Source organism: Phragmites australis, chromosome 7 (assembly GCF_958298935.1).
Source record: "Phragmites australis chromosome 7, lpPhrAust1.1, whole genome shotgun sequence".
Classification (NCBI taxonomy): domain Eukaryota; kingdom Viridiplantae; phylum Streptophyta; class Magnoliopsida; order Poales; family Poaceae; genus Phragmites; species Phragmites australis.
The window spans coordinates 15,621,193-15,638,057 of record NC_084927.1 but is presented as its reverse complement, the minus strand read 5'-3'; the positions used below and the strand labels follow the sequence as shown (position 1 = coordinate 15,638,057).

At 42.1% G+C, this 16,865-nt stretch overlaps 1 protein-coding gene across 1 annotated transcript; it reads left to right on the top strand.

Annotated features, from left to right (window-relative positions):
• Positions 1-13,894: 13,894 nt before the first annotated feature.
• Positions 13,895-16,653, top strand: LOC133924026 (uncharacterized). The gene is made up of 2 exons (XM_062369381.1): positions 13,895-14,059; positions 15,141-16,653. The coding sequence occupies exons 1-2, from the start codon at positions 13,910-13,912 to the stop codon at positions 15,462-15,464; spliced, it is 474 nt and encodes a 157-aa protein (XP_062225365.1). The 5' UTR covers positions 13,895-13,909; the 3' UTR covers positions 15,465-16,653.
• Positions 16,654-16,865: the final 212 nt, after the last annotated feature.

The window sequence follows — 16,865 nt, the reverse complement described above, 5'->3', positions numbered from 1 at the left end:
AGGTGGTCGAACTTCAGGAACAAATCTTGTCTCCATTTACTTTCTTGCATTTTACTCGCTCAAATTGTTATTTGGGGATTTGCCTCAATATTGTTGCTTGCGAGTATTTGAGTGCAGGTTATTGTTGAAAGGAGCATATACATCTTATAGAGACTGTGGTAACTCATAGACTATATTAGATTTACTTAAATTTAATTTGATTTTGAGTTCCTGTATAGTCCAGATAATCCAGGTGAACTCAGATACTTCGGAATCCAGATTATCCAGATTTAGCCGGAGTCTCCGGATACTGTCTGATCTGCTGTAGAGTTTTAATTTTTAGAAATGACTATTCACCCCCCTCTAGTCGACATCAAGTACTTTAATTTGTATCAGAGCCTAACCTCCTACAAGGCTTAACCGCTTAGAGGAATTAATGATGTCGGCATCCAGAGAGAAAAGCTCGAGAAGTCCTAAAGGTGAAACTTCGGGTGGTGGTTCGAGAAGGCAAATTGATACAGGAGATGCTTCAACAGGCGGTGGCTCCAAAGATAGAAAGGGAATTGAAATTAATTTTGATTATAGCAAATTAAATTATCCGTCTAACAACTTCATCTCCTTGCCTTCCTGGCGTGCACCATTTTTTGATGGTACTCATTACGCCGCTTGGAGGCACAAGATGAAGATGCATTTAATATCGCTCCATCCGAGCATTTGGAAAATTGTGTGTAGGTCTTGATTTTTTGGTGGAAGACATTGAGCTTACACCCAAACAAGATCAAGCCATCCCTAGAATGCTCAAGCAATAAGTGCTCTACTTAGTGCCTTAAGCCTCGAAGAGTTCAACAAGGTGGATGGGCTTGAGGAGGCCAAAGCAATTTGGGATACACTTCAAGTCTCCTATGAAGGTACAACTAGTGTGAGGGAATCTAAGATAGAATTGCTTGAAGGTAAATTGGGGAGATTCGTGATGGAAGATGATGAGACTCCTCAAGCCATGTATGACCGGATGATGTTGTTGGTCAATAACATTAGAGGGGTTTGAAGTGAGGAATTTGATGATCACAAGGTGGTGAGGAGGTTGCTTAGCCTTCGCACCAAGAAACCCAACTTTGGTCACTCTCATCCGGGAAAGAAGAGATTACCAAAGGCTTACCCCAAGTGATGTTCTTGGGAGAATACTTGCACATGAGCTCATGGAGGAGGAAGCAAATGAAGTGAAGAACTTAGGCAAGCAAGCTCCACCTCCAAAAGCAAAGAAGTAGCTTTCAAGGCAAGCAAGAGCAAACAAATTGAAGAATCTAGTTCAGGTGAAGATGAAAGCTCCGATGATGAAGAGATAGCCTTCTTTGTGAGGAAATTCAAGAAATTCATGAGGAAAGGAGGCTATAACAAGTACAAAAGAGACATGCCCAAAACAAGAACTTCTAAGAGGGCGTGCTATGAGTGTGGCGAAGTTGGCCATTTCATAGCTGATTGTCCTAACAAAAAGAAGGGCAAAGACAAAGATGAAAAGAAGAGCAAGCCATTCAAGAAAGACAAGAACAAGACATACAAGAAGAAGTATTCGGGTCACACTCATATTGGCGAGGAGTGGGATTCAAACTCTGACTCCGACTCTGATGATGAAGGAGTCACCACCATCACCATTCGCGCCCCTACACCAACAAAATCACTCTTTGGCAACATGAGCGACGACGACACCCCATTCCTCATGGCAAAAGGGCGGAAGGTAAAATCACATCCCAAGCTTCTAGTTAGTGATAGTGATAGTTGTAATGAAAGCATGTTTAAAGGTCTTAGCAAGAATCTCATGTCTAAATTAAAAGAACTTATGGAAACAATAGAGGGTCAAGAGGAGATCCTTCGAAAAGCAAGAAGACTTGCTCATCCTTGAAAAGGAGAGAAACCTTGAACTCGAGGAACTCTTTGCTAAAGAGAAGGAGAAGGTTGAGAAATTGACCAAAGATCTAAATTTGGCCAATAGCTCAATTGCTAGTCTTGAGAATAATAATTCTATGCTTCAAGAGAAATTGTCAAGTTTAGATAAAAGTCACAAAGCTCTTGAAGTACAAATTAATATCCTCAAGAATAGCTTATCCCGCTCTAATGATGCAACTTTGCTCTCTAGTGTTTCCACAAGCAATGGTTGTTCTCGTTGCTATAACATTGATGTAAATGCTTGTGCTACTAACATGAAATCTTTGCAAGCATTGTAAAAAGAAAACGAGAGGCTAAAGTCTTTGGTCAAGTATGGGTGCATTAAAACTTATAAATCAAAGGATGCACTATACAAGACCATTGAGGTCAAAGACAACAAGCAAAAGAGAGACCTCAGATTTGACACGCATACAAGCAAGACAAATGAGCGTGTTGTGATCAAGAGCAAGGAGTGCCTCAAATTTATCAAGGGAGGTAAGCAAGTCGATCACACCTCTCAAGTGAAGCAACAAAAGACTCATGTGCCTCAATCCACTTTCTATGCTTCTTATATGCACAAGAGGAACCACCACGATAAAGTGGTTGCTCTATATGATGATGCCCGCACAAATGATAGAATTGTGAAAAAGAGTGTGTGGGTACCAAAAATGCTTGTGACTAACATGAAAGGACCCAAAAAAATTTGGATACCTAAAACAAAGGCTTAAACTTGTTTTGTAGGCATACTCCTCCGGTGGATCAAGTTAGGTGATCGATAGTGGATGTACAAATCATATGATCGGAAAGAAGAGTATGTTATCATCGTTTGCAGAAAATGGAGGACCATATGAAAACATTATTTTTGGCGATGATGGAAAATGAGAGGTAATAGGTCTAGGTAAAATTGCTATCTCCAATGATCATTCTATCTCTAATATTTTGTTAGTTAAATATCTTAGTTATAATTTGAGATGCGTTATAATTGTTTTTTTACTAATGAGGGTGTGACCGTCTCTAGAAGGGAGGATGCCTCAATAGCTTTCACGGGTAAGTTGAAGGGTAAACTTTATCTTGTTGATTTTTCAACAGATGAAGTGAGGCCTAAAACTTGCTTGATTGCTAAGTCTAGCATGGGTTGGCTATGGCATCGCCAACTAGCCTATGTTAGCATGAGGAATTTGTCTAAACTCCTAAAGGGGAGCACATCTTAGGACTAACAAATGTTTCTTTTGAGAAAGGTAGGATTTGCAGTGCTTATCAAGCGGGAAAGCAAATTGGAGCTCCTCACCCCGCCAAAAATGTGATGATGACAACATGGTCATTGGAACTTCTTCACATGGATCTATTTATACTAATCGCCTACATAAGCATTGGCGATAACAAATATGGTTTAGTTATTGTTGATGATTATTCTCGTTTCACTTAGGTATTCTTTTTGCATGACAAAAGTGAAACACGAGACATATTCAAGGTGAGGAGAGCTCAAAATGAATTCGATGTGAAGATCAAGAGGGTGAGAAGCGACAATGGAAGCAAATTCAAGAATACTCAAGTTGAAGAATTTCTTGATGAAGAAGGAATCAAGCATGAGTTCTTGGCACCGTACTCCCCTCAACAAAATGGGGTTATCGAGAGGAAGAATAGGACTTTCATAGAGTCGGCAAGAACCATGCTTGATGAATATAAGGTATCGGATCAATTTTGGGCGGAGGCCGTCAACACCGCTTGCCATGCAATCAACTGATTATATCTCCACAAGATCTTGAAGAAGACCACCTATGAACTTCTAATCGGTAACAAGCCAAACATATCTTACTTTAGAATTTTTGGTGGCAAATGTTTCATTCTTAATAAGAAAGCAAAAAGTTCTAAATTTGCTCCTAAAGTAGATGAAGGCTTTATGCTTGGTTATAGATCAAATGTCTACGCCTATCGTATTTTCAACAAAACCTCTGGTTATGTTGAAATTGCACGTGACATGATATTTGATGAATCTAACGGCTCCCAAGTGGAGCAAGTTGATCCTAATATTTTAGGTGATGAAGAAATTTCAAGCGAAACAATTAAGAAGATGGCAATTGGAGAAATCAAACCTCAAAAGTCCCAAAAGCAACATATGGCCAACAATGATCCAAGTCAACCGCCTTCATCAATTCAAGTAGAGCCATCAACATCAACTCAAATGCAAGATCAAAATCAAGAACAAGATCAAGATCAAGCTCATGATGATTTCAACCAATTTCTTGATGATGAAGGAGAAGACACTCAATCCCAATCTCAAGTGCCACACCTAAGAGTTCATCAAAGTATCCAAAGGGATCACCCGGTAGACAACATACTTGGTGATATACAAAGGGGGTAACCACTCGTTCTAGAATTACAAATTTTTGTGAATGTTACTCTTTTATTTCCTCTTTGGAACCATTGAAGGTGGAAGACGCACTTGGAGATCCGGATTGGGTGATGGCCATGCAAGAAGAATTGAATCATTTCAAGAGAAATGAAATTTGAACATTGGTGGAAAGACCAAACCAAAATGTAATTGGCACCAAATGAATCTTCCGCAACAAACAAGATGTGAACGGGATTGTAACAAGAAACAAGGCAATGTTGGTTGCTCATGGCTTCACGCAAATAGAAAGTTTGGATTTTGATAAGACTTATACTCCCATTGCTAGGCTTGAGTCAATTCGTATATTACTTACCTATGCTACTCACCATGATTTCAAGCTATATCAAATGGACGTGAAGAGTGTTTTTCTAAATGGATCAATCTCTGAATTGGTGTACGTGGAGCAACCTCCCGGATTTAAAGATCCCAAGTGTCGTCATCACGTGTATAAACTCCATAAAGTGCTCTATAGGCTTAAGCAAGCACCTAGAGCATGGTATGAATGCCTTAGGGATTTTCTTATAAAAAAAGGCTTTGAAATAGGTAAAGCCGATTTTACTCTTTTCACTAAAAATATTGATAATGATTTATTTATTTGAAAAATATATGTCGATGACATTATATTTGGTTCTACTAACAAAATATTTTGTGAAGAGTTTAGTAGGATTATGACCAAGAGGTTCGAGATGTCAATGATGGGTGAACTAAAGTTCTTCCTAGGATTTCAAACAAACAACTCAAGGAGGAACTTTTATTTATCAAATCAAATATATCAAGGACATGCTTAAGAAGTTTGACATGGAGAATGCCAAGCCCATCAAGACCCCAATGCAACCAAATGGGCATCTCGACCTAAATGAAGAAGACAAGGCCGTGGATCAAAAGATATATCGTTCCATGATTGGCTCTTTACTCTACCTTTATACATCTAGGTCCGATATACTGCTTATTGTGTGAATGTGTGCAAGATTTCAAGCCACTCCAAAAGAGTGTCATTTAATGGCCGTTAAAAGAATTCTTAGATATTTAGTTCATACTCCATACCTTGGCTTATGGTACCCTAAAGGTTCATCCTTTGAACTTATCGGCTATTTGGACTCAAATTATGCTGGTTGTAAAGTGGATAGGAAGAGTACATCCGGAACTTGGTGTCTTGGTCATCAAAGAAACAAAATTTCGTATCCCTATCCACCGCCGAAGCCGAGTATGAAAAATGATTAAGGGACTAATGAGTTTATCAAGTTTATGAACATGTTTTAGTCCCATTGAAAAATGTTAAAAGAAGTCGACGTCCCTCAAAAAGAAAAGAGAAGCGGCATGAAGATACTCATAGGGTTCAATTTAATTTACTTTTGAATTTGAGTTTAGGAATGTCGTACTATAAAGAGGTATGCATTTTGGTAGTCTTGCTGGTGTTGCAGTACTCAAAGTATCTTGTTAAAACAAAATTTTGAGAGACACAATCACTCACGGACATCGGGAAAAGGGCAGAGTTGTCTGAGCTTGGAGTCTCTGGGTTAGTCCAAAAACTTCGGATTTTGTTAAGTGTTCCGGAATTTCCGAGTGAGACTTCGAGGGAGATTCTCTTAATGTTTCGTGCTTATAGACGGCAAGAGGTCACCCATAGAGCACCTAATCTTTGTGGAGTGTCACGGGAAGTTTGTATTACCCATGAATTGAGTAAGAACCCTACCTCGATCTTTGTGGTTGCTTGGGTGATGATAGGGTTGAAAAAGACTCGGCTCTTTGTGAGCTCCTCAACGGAGATGTAGGCACTTTTTTGTGAGGTGGCTGAACTTCGGGAACAAATCTTGTCTCCATTTACTTTCTTGTTCTTTACTCGCTCAAATTATTATTTAGGGATTTCCCTCAATATTGTTGCTTGCGAGTATTTGAGTGCAGGTTATTATTGAAAGGAGCATATACATCTTACATAGACTATGATAACTCGTAGACTATATTAGACTTACTTCAATTTACTTTGATTTTGAGTTCTTGTGTAGTCCGGATAATCCGGGTGAACTCGGACTCCAGAACCTGGAGTATCTGGATTGAGCCAGAGTCTCTGGACATTGTCAGATCCGCTGCAGAGTTTTAATTTTCAGAAACGACTATTAACCCTCCCTCTAGTCGACATCAAGTACTTTCAAAGTTTCTAGTGCAAGATGAACAATGGAACATGAAAGTATGCTCGATCCTTATCTTAACATTTCTTTCCTAAATGCATCTCTCCCCAAATAATCATCACAACTCATACATCACCTTTCGCACGAAGAGAATAAGTATTCGCACCAATGGTGCTTGTGCAACTCGCCGCACAAGCGACGTTTCATACGTGGTTGCCCACGTATTCACTTCATGTACCTTCGCCTTACGGGACATCCCATGTAATCGCCACATGGGTAGACGACCACATCTACCATCGTATGGTGGATGTTCATACATTATTACTAATGTATTCACTTTCCGTACCGTCGCTGTACGAAACACACCATGCCCCTACCTCGGACCAGTTGAGCCCCCGATACTTGCCACTATTGGGATGCGTTGATGCAACATAATGAGAAACAACACAATGCATAAATAAACAATCCAGCACATGTTACACTTAGGGGCATAGTATAACAAGTTGATACATATTAATCACGAGGAGGCATAAAAGAAATTTTAGTGGGTTGCTTTAGTAGGTTTGACACACTTGCTAACCTACGTCCTAAGTATTTTTAGGCTACTTCATTAAACTAAGTCTGATACTACGCTGTGAGGAACCATCCAGATAATATTCTAATTAATTGGAACACATGCCTTTACAACATATAGCATCACAACATAGCTTAAGAAAGAGCAAATAATTAAAGTTATATTACAAATTCTTAAGTATTTACCAAGTTATTACAATTTACAGCAAAAGAAAGCTAGGAGGAGGCTAAAACCTGCTAAACTCCTAACCAGCAAAAGAAACTAAATAGCGGAAGACTAAAAGCTATACAAAAAAATGAGTATGGAGCCATATGCGCTTTGGCCCCATCACAAAAGAATGCCAACTGAGTAGGAGGCACTACTCATACCTGCTACCACCCTTGGCAGGCGTGAAGTAGCCAAATACCACCTCTTTCTCACCTGCAAAACATGTAGAGCAGCTGAGTATGAAGGTACTCGCAAGACTTAATCCATATAGGGTACATATAAATAACCCGACTCCAAGGATCATGCATTGAGCTATTAGCAAGGAAAAAACCACAAGGTTAAGTACATTTAATACGCTTATGTAACCTAGACATATGTGTGAACACTTATACTTAACCAATATAAACTGAAATCCAACAACTGGTACATGAGTGTAAAAGGAACCAAAGTAATATATCAGAGCCAACATCAACATTTTCCAACCATCACCCATACCACCGTTAACCCACAATGAAAGAAAGAGCAATAATTAAAGTTATATTACAAATTCTTAAGTATTTACCAAGTTATTACAATTTATAGCAAAGGAGATCTAGGAGGAGGCTAAAACCTGCTCAAGTCCTAACCAGCAAAAGAAACTAAACAGCAGAAGACTAAAAGCTATACAACAAAAGGAGGATGGAGCCATATGCCCTTAGGCTCCATCACAAAAATACACCAACTGAGTAGGAGGCACTACTCATACCCACCACCACCCTCGACAGGCGTGAAGTAGCCAAACACCACCTCTTTCTCACATGCAAAGCCTGTAGAGAAGCTGAATACAAAGGTACTTGCAAGACTTAATCCATATAGGATACATATAAATAACCCGACTACAAGGATCATACATTGAGCTATTATGTGTGAGCACCTATACTTAACCAATATAAATTGAAATCCAACAACTGGTACATGAGTGTAAAAGGAATCAAAGTAATATATTAGAGCCAACATCAACATTTTCCAACCATCACCCATACCACCATTAACCCACAATGAAACTCTACGATGGTGTGCATGGACAAAAAGCATGCTCATGACCAGGAGCACGACATTTCGAAATATTTTTACACCCTCCATTGGGATACTCCTTAAACCACATGACACAGGGACCATTCGGCTTGTGCCAACCGCTAAAGTCCTCACAAGGGGGTACTCGTGACAACCTTTCGCAATAAGCTCCAACCATTTGATACATGCATCGCTCGGCGCAGAGTTATCCAAAACTACTCCTGGAGCAAACTAGATACCTCTGCAAGCCCGCCTGCTCACACCGTCGGTGTTCATGCCCAAATGATCACAGCTATAGAGGTATTCTTTTTACCTTACTATTAGATCAGCATGTGGTGAGTACGGTAAGTGCTTCAGCCAACGGCGGCCAACGGTCAGTGCTTAACCGATGCAAAGCGATCTACGGTATCTGGGCTCCCTACCCGAACTACCCCGGGAACCTCCTCCAAGGCAGATGATACCCCTAACACTGCCCACATCTCGTCTCATCCTCACCACTCATCCAACCATCATCAATATTTGCAGTATGAATAATAAGTAAACCTATAGTTCGTGAGCGATGTAACAGTCCACCACTCGACTTCTACCAGTGACCTATGCATTGCTAAGCATCTCGTATCACTTTTATATTAACAACATTATATGAAGCCCAGGTTACAAGGATACGGATTCATCAATAAGTCAAGATAGAGATCATGCATTAAAATAGTTTCTACCCACATAGACCCAACATTGACTCACTAAACATGCGAACATACATAAAGCATAATCTATCAATTTAGACTCCACAATTCATTCAAAGGGTGCAATATGTTTTGATGCTTGCCTTGCTGCTCAGGTGACCGCCTGATACTCCCCGCACAACACTCACAGAACTCCAGAACGTTGGCGTTGCCTTCAAACACGGCTGGGTCACACGCCGATTCTTCATTCACTAAACAAGAACGCATGCAATGATGAGCATAAATGAAGTGCAACAATATATGCCACCATATACATATGAAGAAAAGTCATGAAAATTATGCTTTATAATGCATGAACATTTTTCCTAGTTAGAACAAGTCATAAAAAGACTAGAAAAATTAAATTCACCAATTTTGGACCTGTAAAGAATTAATGGTGAATTAATGAAGCCCTAACCTAATTAATTTATCTCAAAAAGTTAATTAACTATTTCATGGCTAGGGATATTTTTAATAGGTAGAAGAGGTTATGGTGAAACCAAAAAAAATGGTTTCATAATTTTGGGAGCTACAGAAAATTTATTATGAATTTTACAAGCTATCAGCACAAAAGAAAAGCCTAATGAACAATAACTACGGAGTCTTCGCGAATTTTTGCAGAGCCTTCGGACTATCCGGAAAAGTCTCTAGACTCTCCAGGCATGCAGACTCTCCGGACATGAGGACTCTTCAGAGAAATATTCGGACACTCCGGACCTTGCGCAGAAAGAAATTTTGAGGGGAAACTTTGGTTTATTCGATTCTGAACCAAAGAGCAAGATTTTGCAATGACTCATGTGGTCTAGAACTCACTCACTAACCTATCAACTCAATTCCTAACTCAGTTTCATCCACAATCCTCTAATTTGCTCCAAAACTCAAGAACTCATGAACTTTACAACCCTAACTCCAAATTCGAAATCTATCCAATCAAAACATGGATTCTTGCCATGGATGCCTATGGAACTCACCCAAGATGCTTTACCGAGCTTGGGGACCATCGGTTGAAGGAAGAAAGCTCAGGAAGAGGAAGAACACCGGTGCTTCTTGTGCTTCAACCATGAACACCAAAAGACATCAAAACCGGCTCGAATCTTTCAGGAAAACAAAAATGAATTGGAGAGATGGATAGCTTACAAGCTAATGATCGCGTAGACAGCACATGCGCACCTCGATTCATTCTCTTGAGGTGGGATTATGGGGGAGTAGGAGAGAGTGCTTGAGAGAGAGGGAGAGGGAGCATGGTGGGGAGAGTGTGAGCTGAGGGAGAGAGATGGGAGCAGGTGGGTGCTACCCCTTTGGATGGTTGGGATGGAGGGGCCGGCCAGGAGGGCCCACGTGGAAGAGAAAGAGATCCGTTTTAACTGTGAATTTCATTCTTTTCTCTTCCAAAATTCTTTCTCTTGCCCGATTGACTGTAAACAAATTGCACTAGCGTTCCAAAATATAATTACACAAAATTTAACATAATGCTTAAGAAGCCTGATTATGCTTAATTACGTGATTACAAATTTGGGACGTGATATTGTACTTGCCGGTAAGGAACATGCCATCTAGCAAAGGATAGGGTGACAATGCTTGATAGCTTGTATACAAGCTCTGAAGTCAAAGAATGAGCATTGTAGGACTAACATATCATGTTCCTTGACCGCGGGTAGTGCGTAATGTCATAGTAAGTTCCAAGGTTCCTTTGACCAACGGTGCAAAGCAAGAGTGGAAGATTATGGTACAATACTTTGTACATCCTGAACCTCATCTCAATTGTCTTTCGCTTCACCCTCAGAGCCTTCGCGTAGCTAATGGTGTACTGGTATTCCTCCTCAATTTCCCTAATTATGGATCTGGGTTCAAAGTTGAGGTTGTTCACAATCTGAGCGTACAGGATGTTAGCAACAAAACTTGAGGATATGTTCATGTGGTGCTTCTCCAGTTCCTTATATTGATAAGTGTTGTCCTCCAGTATGGAGCAGTAACAGTAATCAACCCACTTTTCCTTGAAGGCATGCACCCGCCATGGGAAACCATCATTCATACACATCACATCATATCCCTTCTTGCCAGACTTGATAACCCTGACCTGCCTCCAAGGAGATATTGCCCATTGAACCACAACATCCTTGATAGCTTGAATGCTAGGGTACCTAGTCTCCTGGCATACCTCATTCTGACTAGACTCCCACAACACATGATAACCTTCATTGCCCACTAGGTTTGGAAAATCAGGATTTTTCCACTCTGGAGGGACGGAAACCTCATTCTCATTGCTTGTGATGCCATCTTCAAGAGCTTCTTCGCTCTCCTAATCCTCTGACTCCATTTGTTTAAGTAAAATAGGAATGAATTCCCCCTCATATGCCTCATCCGTTGTTTCTATCGGATCAGCCAAGGATTGTCTAACATCCGATTCTTCCACCTCGTGTACCACTATTTTGTCATCCTCCTTCACATTACCTCCAGCATGCAACTCCCCAACTCATTCACATTACCTCCATTAAGCAAACAACCTAAGTAGCTAACCATTCTCAGTTGCCACCTCTAGGTACCTCATCCAACCCGATGTTGAAGTTATCAAGAATAAATACTAGAAACAGCTTCACTTTCTTGACTCACTACAATGCTAACGGTCAGCTCTTGTTGTTCGCGATCTAGTTTGATATGCCACATTAACTAGCTGTACAATACCCCAAAACTCCATTCCTTTGGTCTAGCTATACCCTTGTCCACTATTTGAAACCCTGATAAATCTACCCCTTTCGGACCATAATCAATTTCCCCTTCTAAAAAACACTTGTAATACCACTTATCTAACATACCTACTCACGATCAACAAAAAAACTATACTATTATTTCAAGATCTAATAAGAGTACAACTATCCCTAAATTAGATCTGCTAGCATTGGTCTAATAACACTACATCCTAAATCTGATGTTTAACCTATGTCTGGAACTAGATTTGATGGCTAACTTAACTAATTTGTTAAAAAAAAATACTAAGATTAGAATCCTTACCTCTGACACAGATGAATTCCAGCAGGGCTTCACTGCTCTTTCTCTCCTCTCTCTTTGCGCTGGTGTGAAGGGAAGCAAGGTTGATGTGAGGCCGACCGTGGCCTTTTATACCAAAAAGCTATCATCTGATAGCTTTTCGGTGGGCCCCACGACATCACGCGTCGTACCACGACTGTTGTCGCCCGTTGGATTGGCGACACCTTCATCACATCCAACGTGGCCTAGTCGCCCAATCCGAGAGCTCTATCTGCTTTTGTCGTTTGTTCAATGGACGATGGATTCTTGTCACCCGTTCAACGAGTGACTAGAGTACATTCCTGCAAATTTTGAAAATAGACACACATTTTTACAAATTTTGGAAAAATAGATATATAAATAAAAAATTCGCCATATGTGCAATGAACCAAATCGATGGCCGGTGGCTCTATAGCGTACGTACAGTGGCAGCGAGTTTGGTGCCGTGTGGTTTCTGTTTAGACTGTATAAACAGCTAGTTGCATGCTGTTCATGGCGGCGTGGATGTTGTGCTGCACAGTTGTTAGCATTTGTCGGCATGGGCGTCTCCATTGATTGTGCAGTTACGTTGAAGGTGATATGTGCTTCGTCACAAGAGATTAAAGCTTACAGGAAAAAGGGTGGCCCAAGGCTGGAGAAAAATCCTACACTCCTGTCAAAAATTGCGCTAAGCTTCCTCCGTGATCTCCGCCACTAAGGATGGTTTAATGCGAAATTCCTATTATATCATAAGTTCATAACATGACCGGTGTTTAATTTTTAAGTAAATTTCGCTAAACTATATTATAATTGTCAAAACTACACTTACTTTACATCACTTTATCACAAAATTATATTTTTTTTAACTATCACAAAACTACATTTTTCCCCTTCTATTTTACAAAATCACATTTATTTTGCATCACTTTATCACAAAATTACACTTATGTTACTGTGAACAGATCTGACAAGATAGGTCAACGCGTCATATTTACAGGCTTGAGTTCTCACCGTTTACTGACTTGGCTAACTACGCCATGTTATAATTGCTTGTCATAATAGATCCTACGTGGTCTTTGGATTCCTTTTCTTGGAAGCACCGATTTGACGAGAGTTAAATTCCTGGGTGCGAAAAATTGGTACTAGTGGGGGATGGCGTGGCAACATTTAGCCGTCCAAATGGTGCCATGCACCCCCTACTAGCGCCATTTGGGCGGCTATATAGTGTCATACCAACCTCTACCAGCGCTAATTTCTCACGCCTAAAAATTCAACTCACGGTAGGTCGGTAATTTCCAAAAGAAGGAGTCCAAATAACACATAAGATCTACTAACTTGGTAAGTAATTGTGATATGACGTAGTCGGTTACATTAGCAAACAGTGATGACTGAATCATGTAAGTATGACACGTGGGCCCATCTTGTCAGGTTTGTTTACAGTAACAGAAGTGTAGTTTTATGATAAAGTGATGCAAAATAAATGTGATTTTGTGAAATGAGAGAAGAAAAATATAGTTTGTGATAGTTAAACTAAAAGAAATGTAGTTTTGTGATAAAACGATGCAAAGTAAGTGTGATTTTGTAAAATAGGAGAGGAAAAATATAGTTTTATGATAGTTTTGACGATCGTAGTGTAATTTCGCAAAATTTACTCTTTATTTTTTAAATTGAGTGAACAAGTCAAATGGTGGGCCCGATACCCGGCGTACACAGGCTGATAGCGGGCCCGGCCGGCCCAGTCAATCCTGAATTAGCACCCGTGCGTCCTACCAAATTCCAGACAAAATTAACAAACAAGTAAATTCCTTCCCAAAAAACAAACAAGGAAACAAACCCACGCTTTCCTCTCCTGTCCAGATCTCCTCTATATAAAGTCGTCCCCTAGTCATCAACTGCTCCTCCTCCTTTTGTACTGCTAAACGGAACAAGAGGGATGAACGGTGCTGGGTTGGAGGAGGCGGGCAAGGGTGGCGGCGAGGTGATGGCGGTGACGCTTGAGGATCTCAGGAAGAAGATGGGCGACTTCGCCAGGGAAAGGGGCTGGGAGCAGTTCCACAGCCCCAGGAACCTCCTCCTCGCTATGGTACGGCTCGCTCCCCTTTCTTGATTCCACTTCATGGATTCGATTATTGGAACCTAAACTGGCACCTAGTCAGTTCTTGTTGTTCAGACGTGTTTGTAGATTCTTGGGACAGTTTTGTGTTGATCGTTCCGAGTTTTGCATGATCCTTTTTCCTGGCCATCTGCAATTTTTTTGGTTAGTTGTGGTGGTTAGTTTTTCTCGATTTCTTTTGGTTCCTTGCATTTGGTACAGAATTGAATCAGGGATGGAACTTTTGGAAGGAAATGATTGTGTCGAAAAGATTTGTCTTCTTTTGCTATTTCCTTTTTTGCTTTCTCTGTTCTTGCTTAATTTCCATTGCAGAAACGGTGAGATCTTTTTAGCTTCATTTATTATCAAATGTTAGATTTTGCTTCTTACTTGGAGAAATTTGGTAAAATGAAAATTCTATGTATGCGAGTGTATAAATTATGAAGACTTTGGAGTGGTATATATATGCACAGTAGTACAGTTGACAGTTTGAAGTGATCTGAAACGAACACGTAGGAAGACCCCATTGTTGTACATACTTCTACTTTTCAAAGCCCGTATAAATCAAGGTCACCTACGAGTCCGGAGTTCTGATAGGTCTTATCTCCCATGGTGAGTACTGCCCAAAAATCAAAATTGTATTACAGACAAGAAAGCACCTCCAAAGAAACAAAAAAAAAACCCCTCCAGTCTTGTGCTGCCGCAATGGCAATGTCCTCATTTTATTGTTATGCCTTATTCATATACATATAGTTATGATTTTGTCAGGCTTGTCCTTCTGTATATATGTCCCCTCAATACTTTTTTTTTCTGAAGAATCATTACATCCTTTCTGTTCCTAATGTACTACTGTACGGTGGTGTGCTGGAGAAAGCAACCAAAACCAAAAGCCTATACAAAAGCAGCAGCAAGAACCATCCTTGTTTCTTGTAAAATTTTTGCAAGCCTGACATTTCCATAAAAATCGATTGTGATGTGGGACTGTGGGCACAAAGCAAGCTGGTCCTGTTTGTGCATGCCATTCATGTGTTGTGCGGTTGTGTAATTCTGTTTGGTGCAACTTGCATTGCAGGTGGGTGAGGTGGGGGAGCTCTCGGAGATCTTCCAGTGGAAGGGGGAGGTGCCCAAGGGCCTGCCGGGGTGGGAGGCGAGGGAGACGGAGCACCTAGGCGAGGAGCTCGCTGACGTGCTCCTCTACCTCGTCCGCCTCTCCGACATGTGCGGCGTCGACCTGGGCCGGGCCGCGCTGCGGAAGATGGAGCTCAACGCGCTGAAGTATCCCGCCGGGCAGTGCCGGGGTGCAGCCAAGAACTGCACCGACGACGATTGTGACAAGGCCAGCGCCGGCGGTAGTGACGAGGCAGGTGCCAGCGGCGCCGGCGAGGAGCATCCCTAGCAATGGATGAACCCTGAGACGTGCAATGAGCTATCCTTGGATTAAATGCAAGCCTGATTTATCATGTGATTGTGGCAAAATCTGAAATGTTTTCCAAGTTTAACAATTGGACTTTGGTGGGTATTAAAAGTTTAGCAACCGGCATGGCGGCAGCGCCAAGTGGCATCCGACCGCGGTCCCTGCCTTCCTCTCCCTCTCCCGCTCCCTCCTTCCTTTCTTGGCTTTCTCGTTTTCCCTTCAGATCTGCAGTGTTCCTACTTCATCGTGTGCTCCTAACTCGAGCTGGCCGCCGCTGGTAGCCGCTCCCAGATGGACGGCGTGGGGGCCGGAGAGGACGGGGTCGGCACGGTGGACGTCGCGGCGTGTATGTTCCCGGCGGGATCTGCGTCAGCGCCGTGCATAGGTGCGTCCTCCACGCCCGGGCTGTTGGGGCGGCGCTGGCACGTCTCTTCGTCATCTCCGCTGTTGCCCCTGCCAGGCCGCCATTAGCGCAGCTCAACTACGACGTGCTCGCGCTTGCGCCGTACACCATGGGCCTCGTCTTGTACCACCCATATATCCAAGATCAGCAGCAATGCAGCACCAGCTTCCAGGTGCCCAACTGCCCCAACATTAGCATCAACTACGACGCTTGATGAACCCGTGCAAGCAGTAATACGCCTCTGGAGAGAACGCCGGCCACTAGTTGAGCCAACTGCCGAGCTGAGGCACACTGCTGCAGTCCCACCGTTGCTCGATCTCACACCGAGACGCTCCGGGCTGTCCAAGCATCGTGTCGCCGCCTCTCTGGGCTGCGTGGCGCATTTCATCAAACACGTGACGTGCACAGCTTGTTGCTATGTCCAGGCATCAGAACCCCATGTGCCTACGATGAGACATGGCGAACTGCAGCAATGCTTGTACGAAAACGCAACGACGAACGGGAAAGGCGCTCGGCGGCTTGGCCGAGATTGCTCGACAACTGGTGCGCGGAGCCGCCGCCCCCGCCGTGCTTGGACAAGACGCCGTTGGAGGCGAGCAGCCGAAGGAGGTGCTCCAGGATGGAAGGTTCAGGTTAGCTCGCACGGAGGAGCTCGGTCGTGGAGAGCAGCAGCTCTGAGCATGTGTCGGCGCTTGCTTCGTCATTTGTGTCTGTGAGTCGTGGAATGGGAGGCAACAGGAGAGCCTGCATGCTGCTGGGACTCACTTGGAGTAACTGCACGGCTCACGTGTTGTTGTCTTCATGCTGTATCATGTTGACAAAAATTATGCTACTAAACCTTACTAAAATTCAGCTAAGTAATTATTTGCCAGTCTTCTACTCATAACTCTGTGATGCTCTGTAAGAAGACACAAAGGATGAAGTTGGCCAGAGATGGTTTGTAGCATATATATTACACAATCTAGCCCTTAAAATGCCTC

Coding starts and splice junctions, on each gene's coding strand:
- LOC133924026 (XM_062369381.1), top strand. CDS start 13,910: ATGAACGGTGCTGGGTTGGAGGAGGCGGGCAAGGGTGGCGGCGAGGTG. Junction 14,060..15,140: donor GGAACCTCCTCCTCGCTATG/GTACGGCTCGCT, acceptor CTTGCATTGCAG/GTGGGTGAGGTGGGGGAGCT.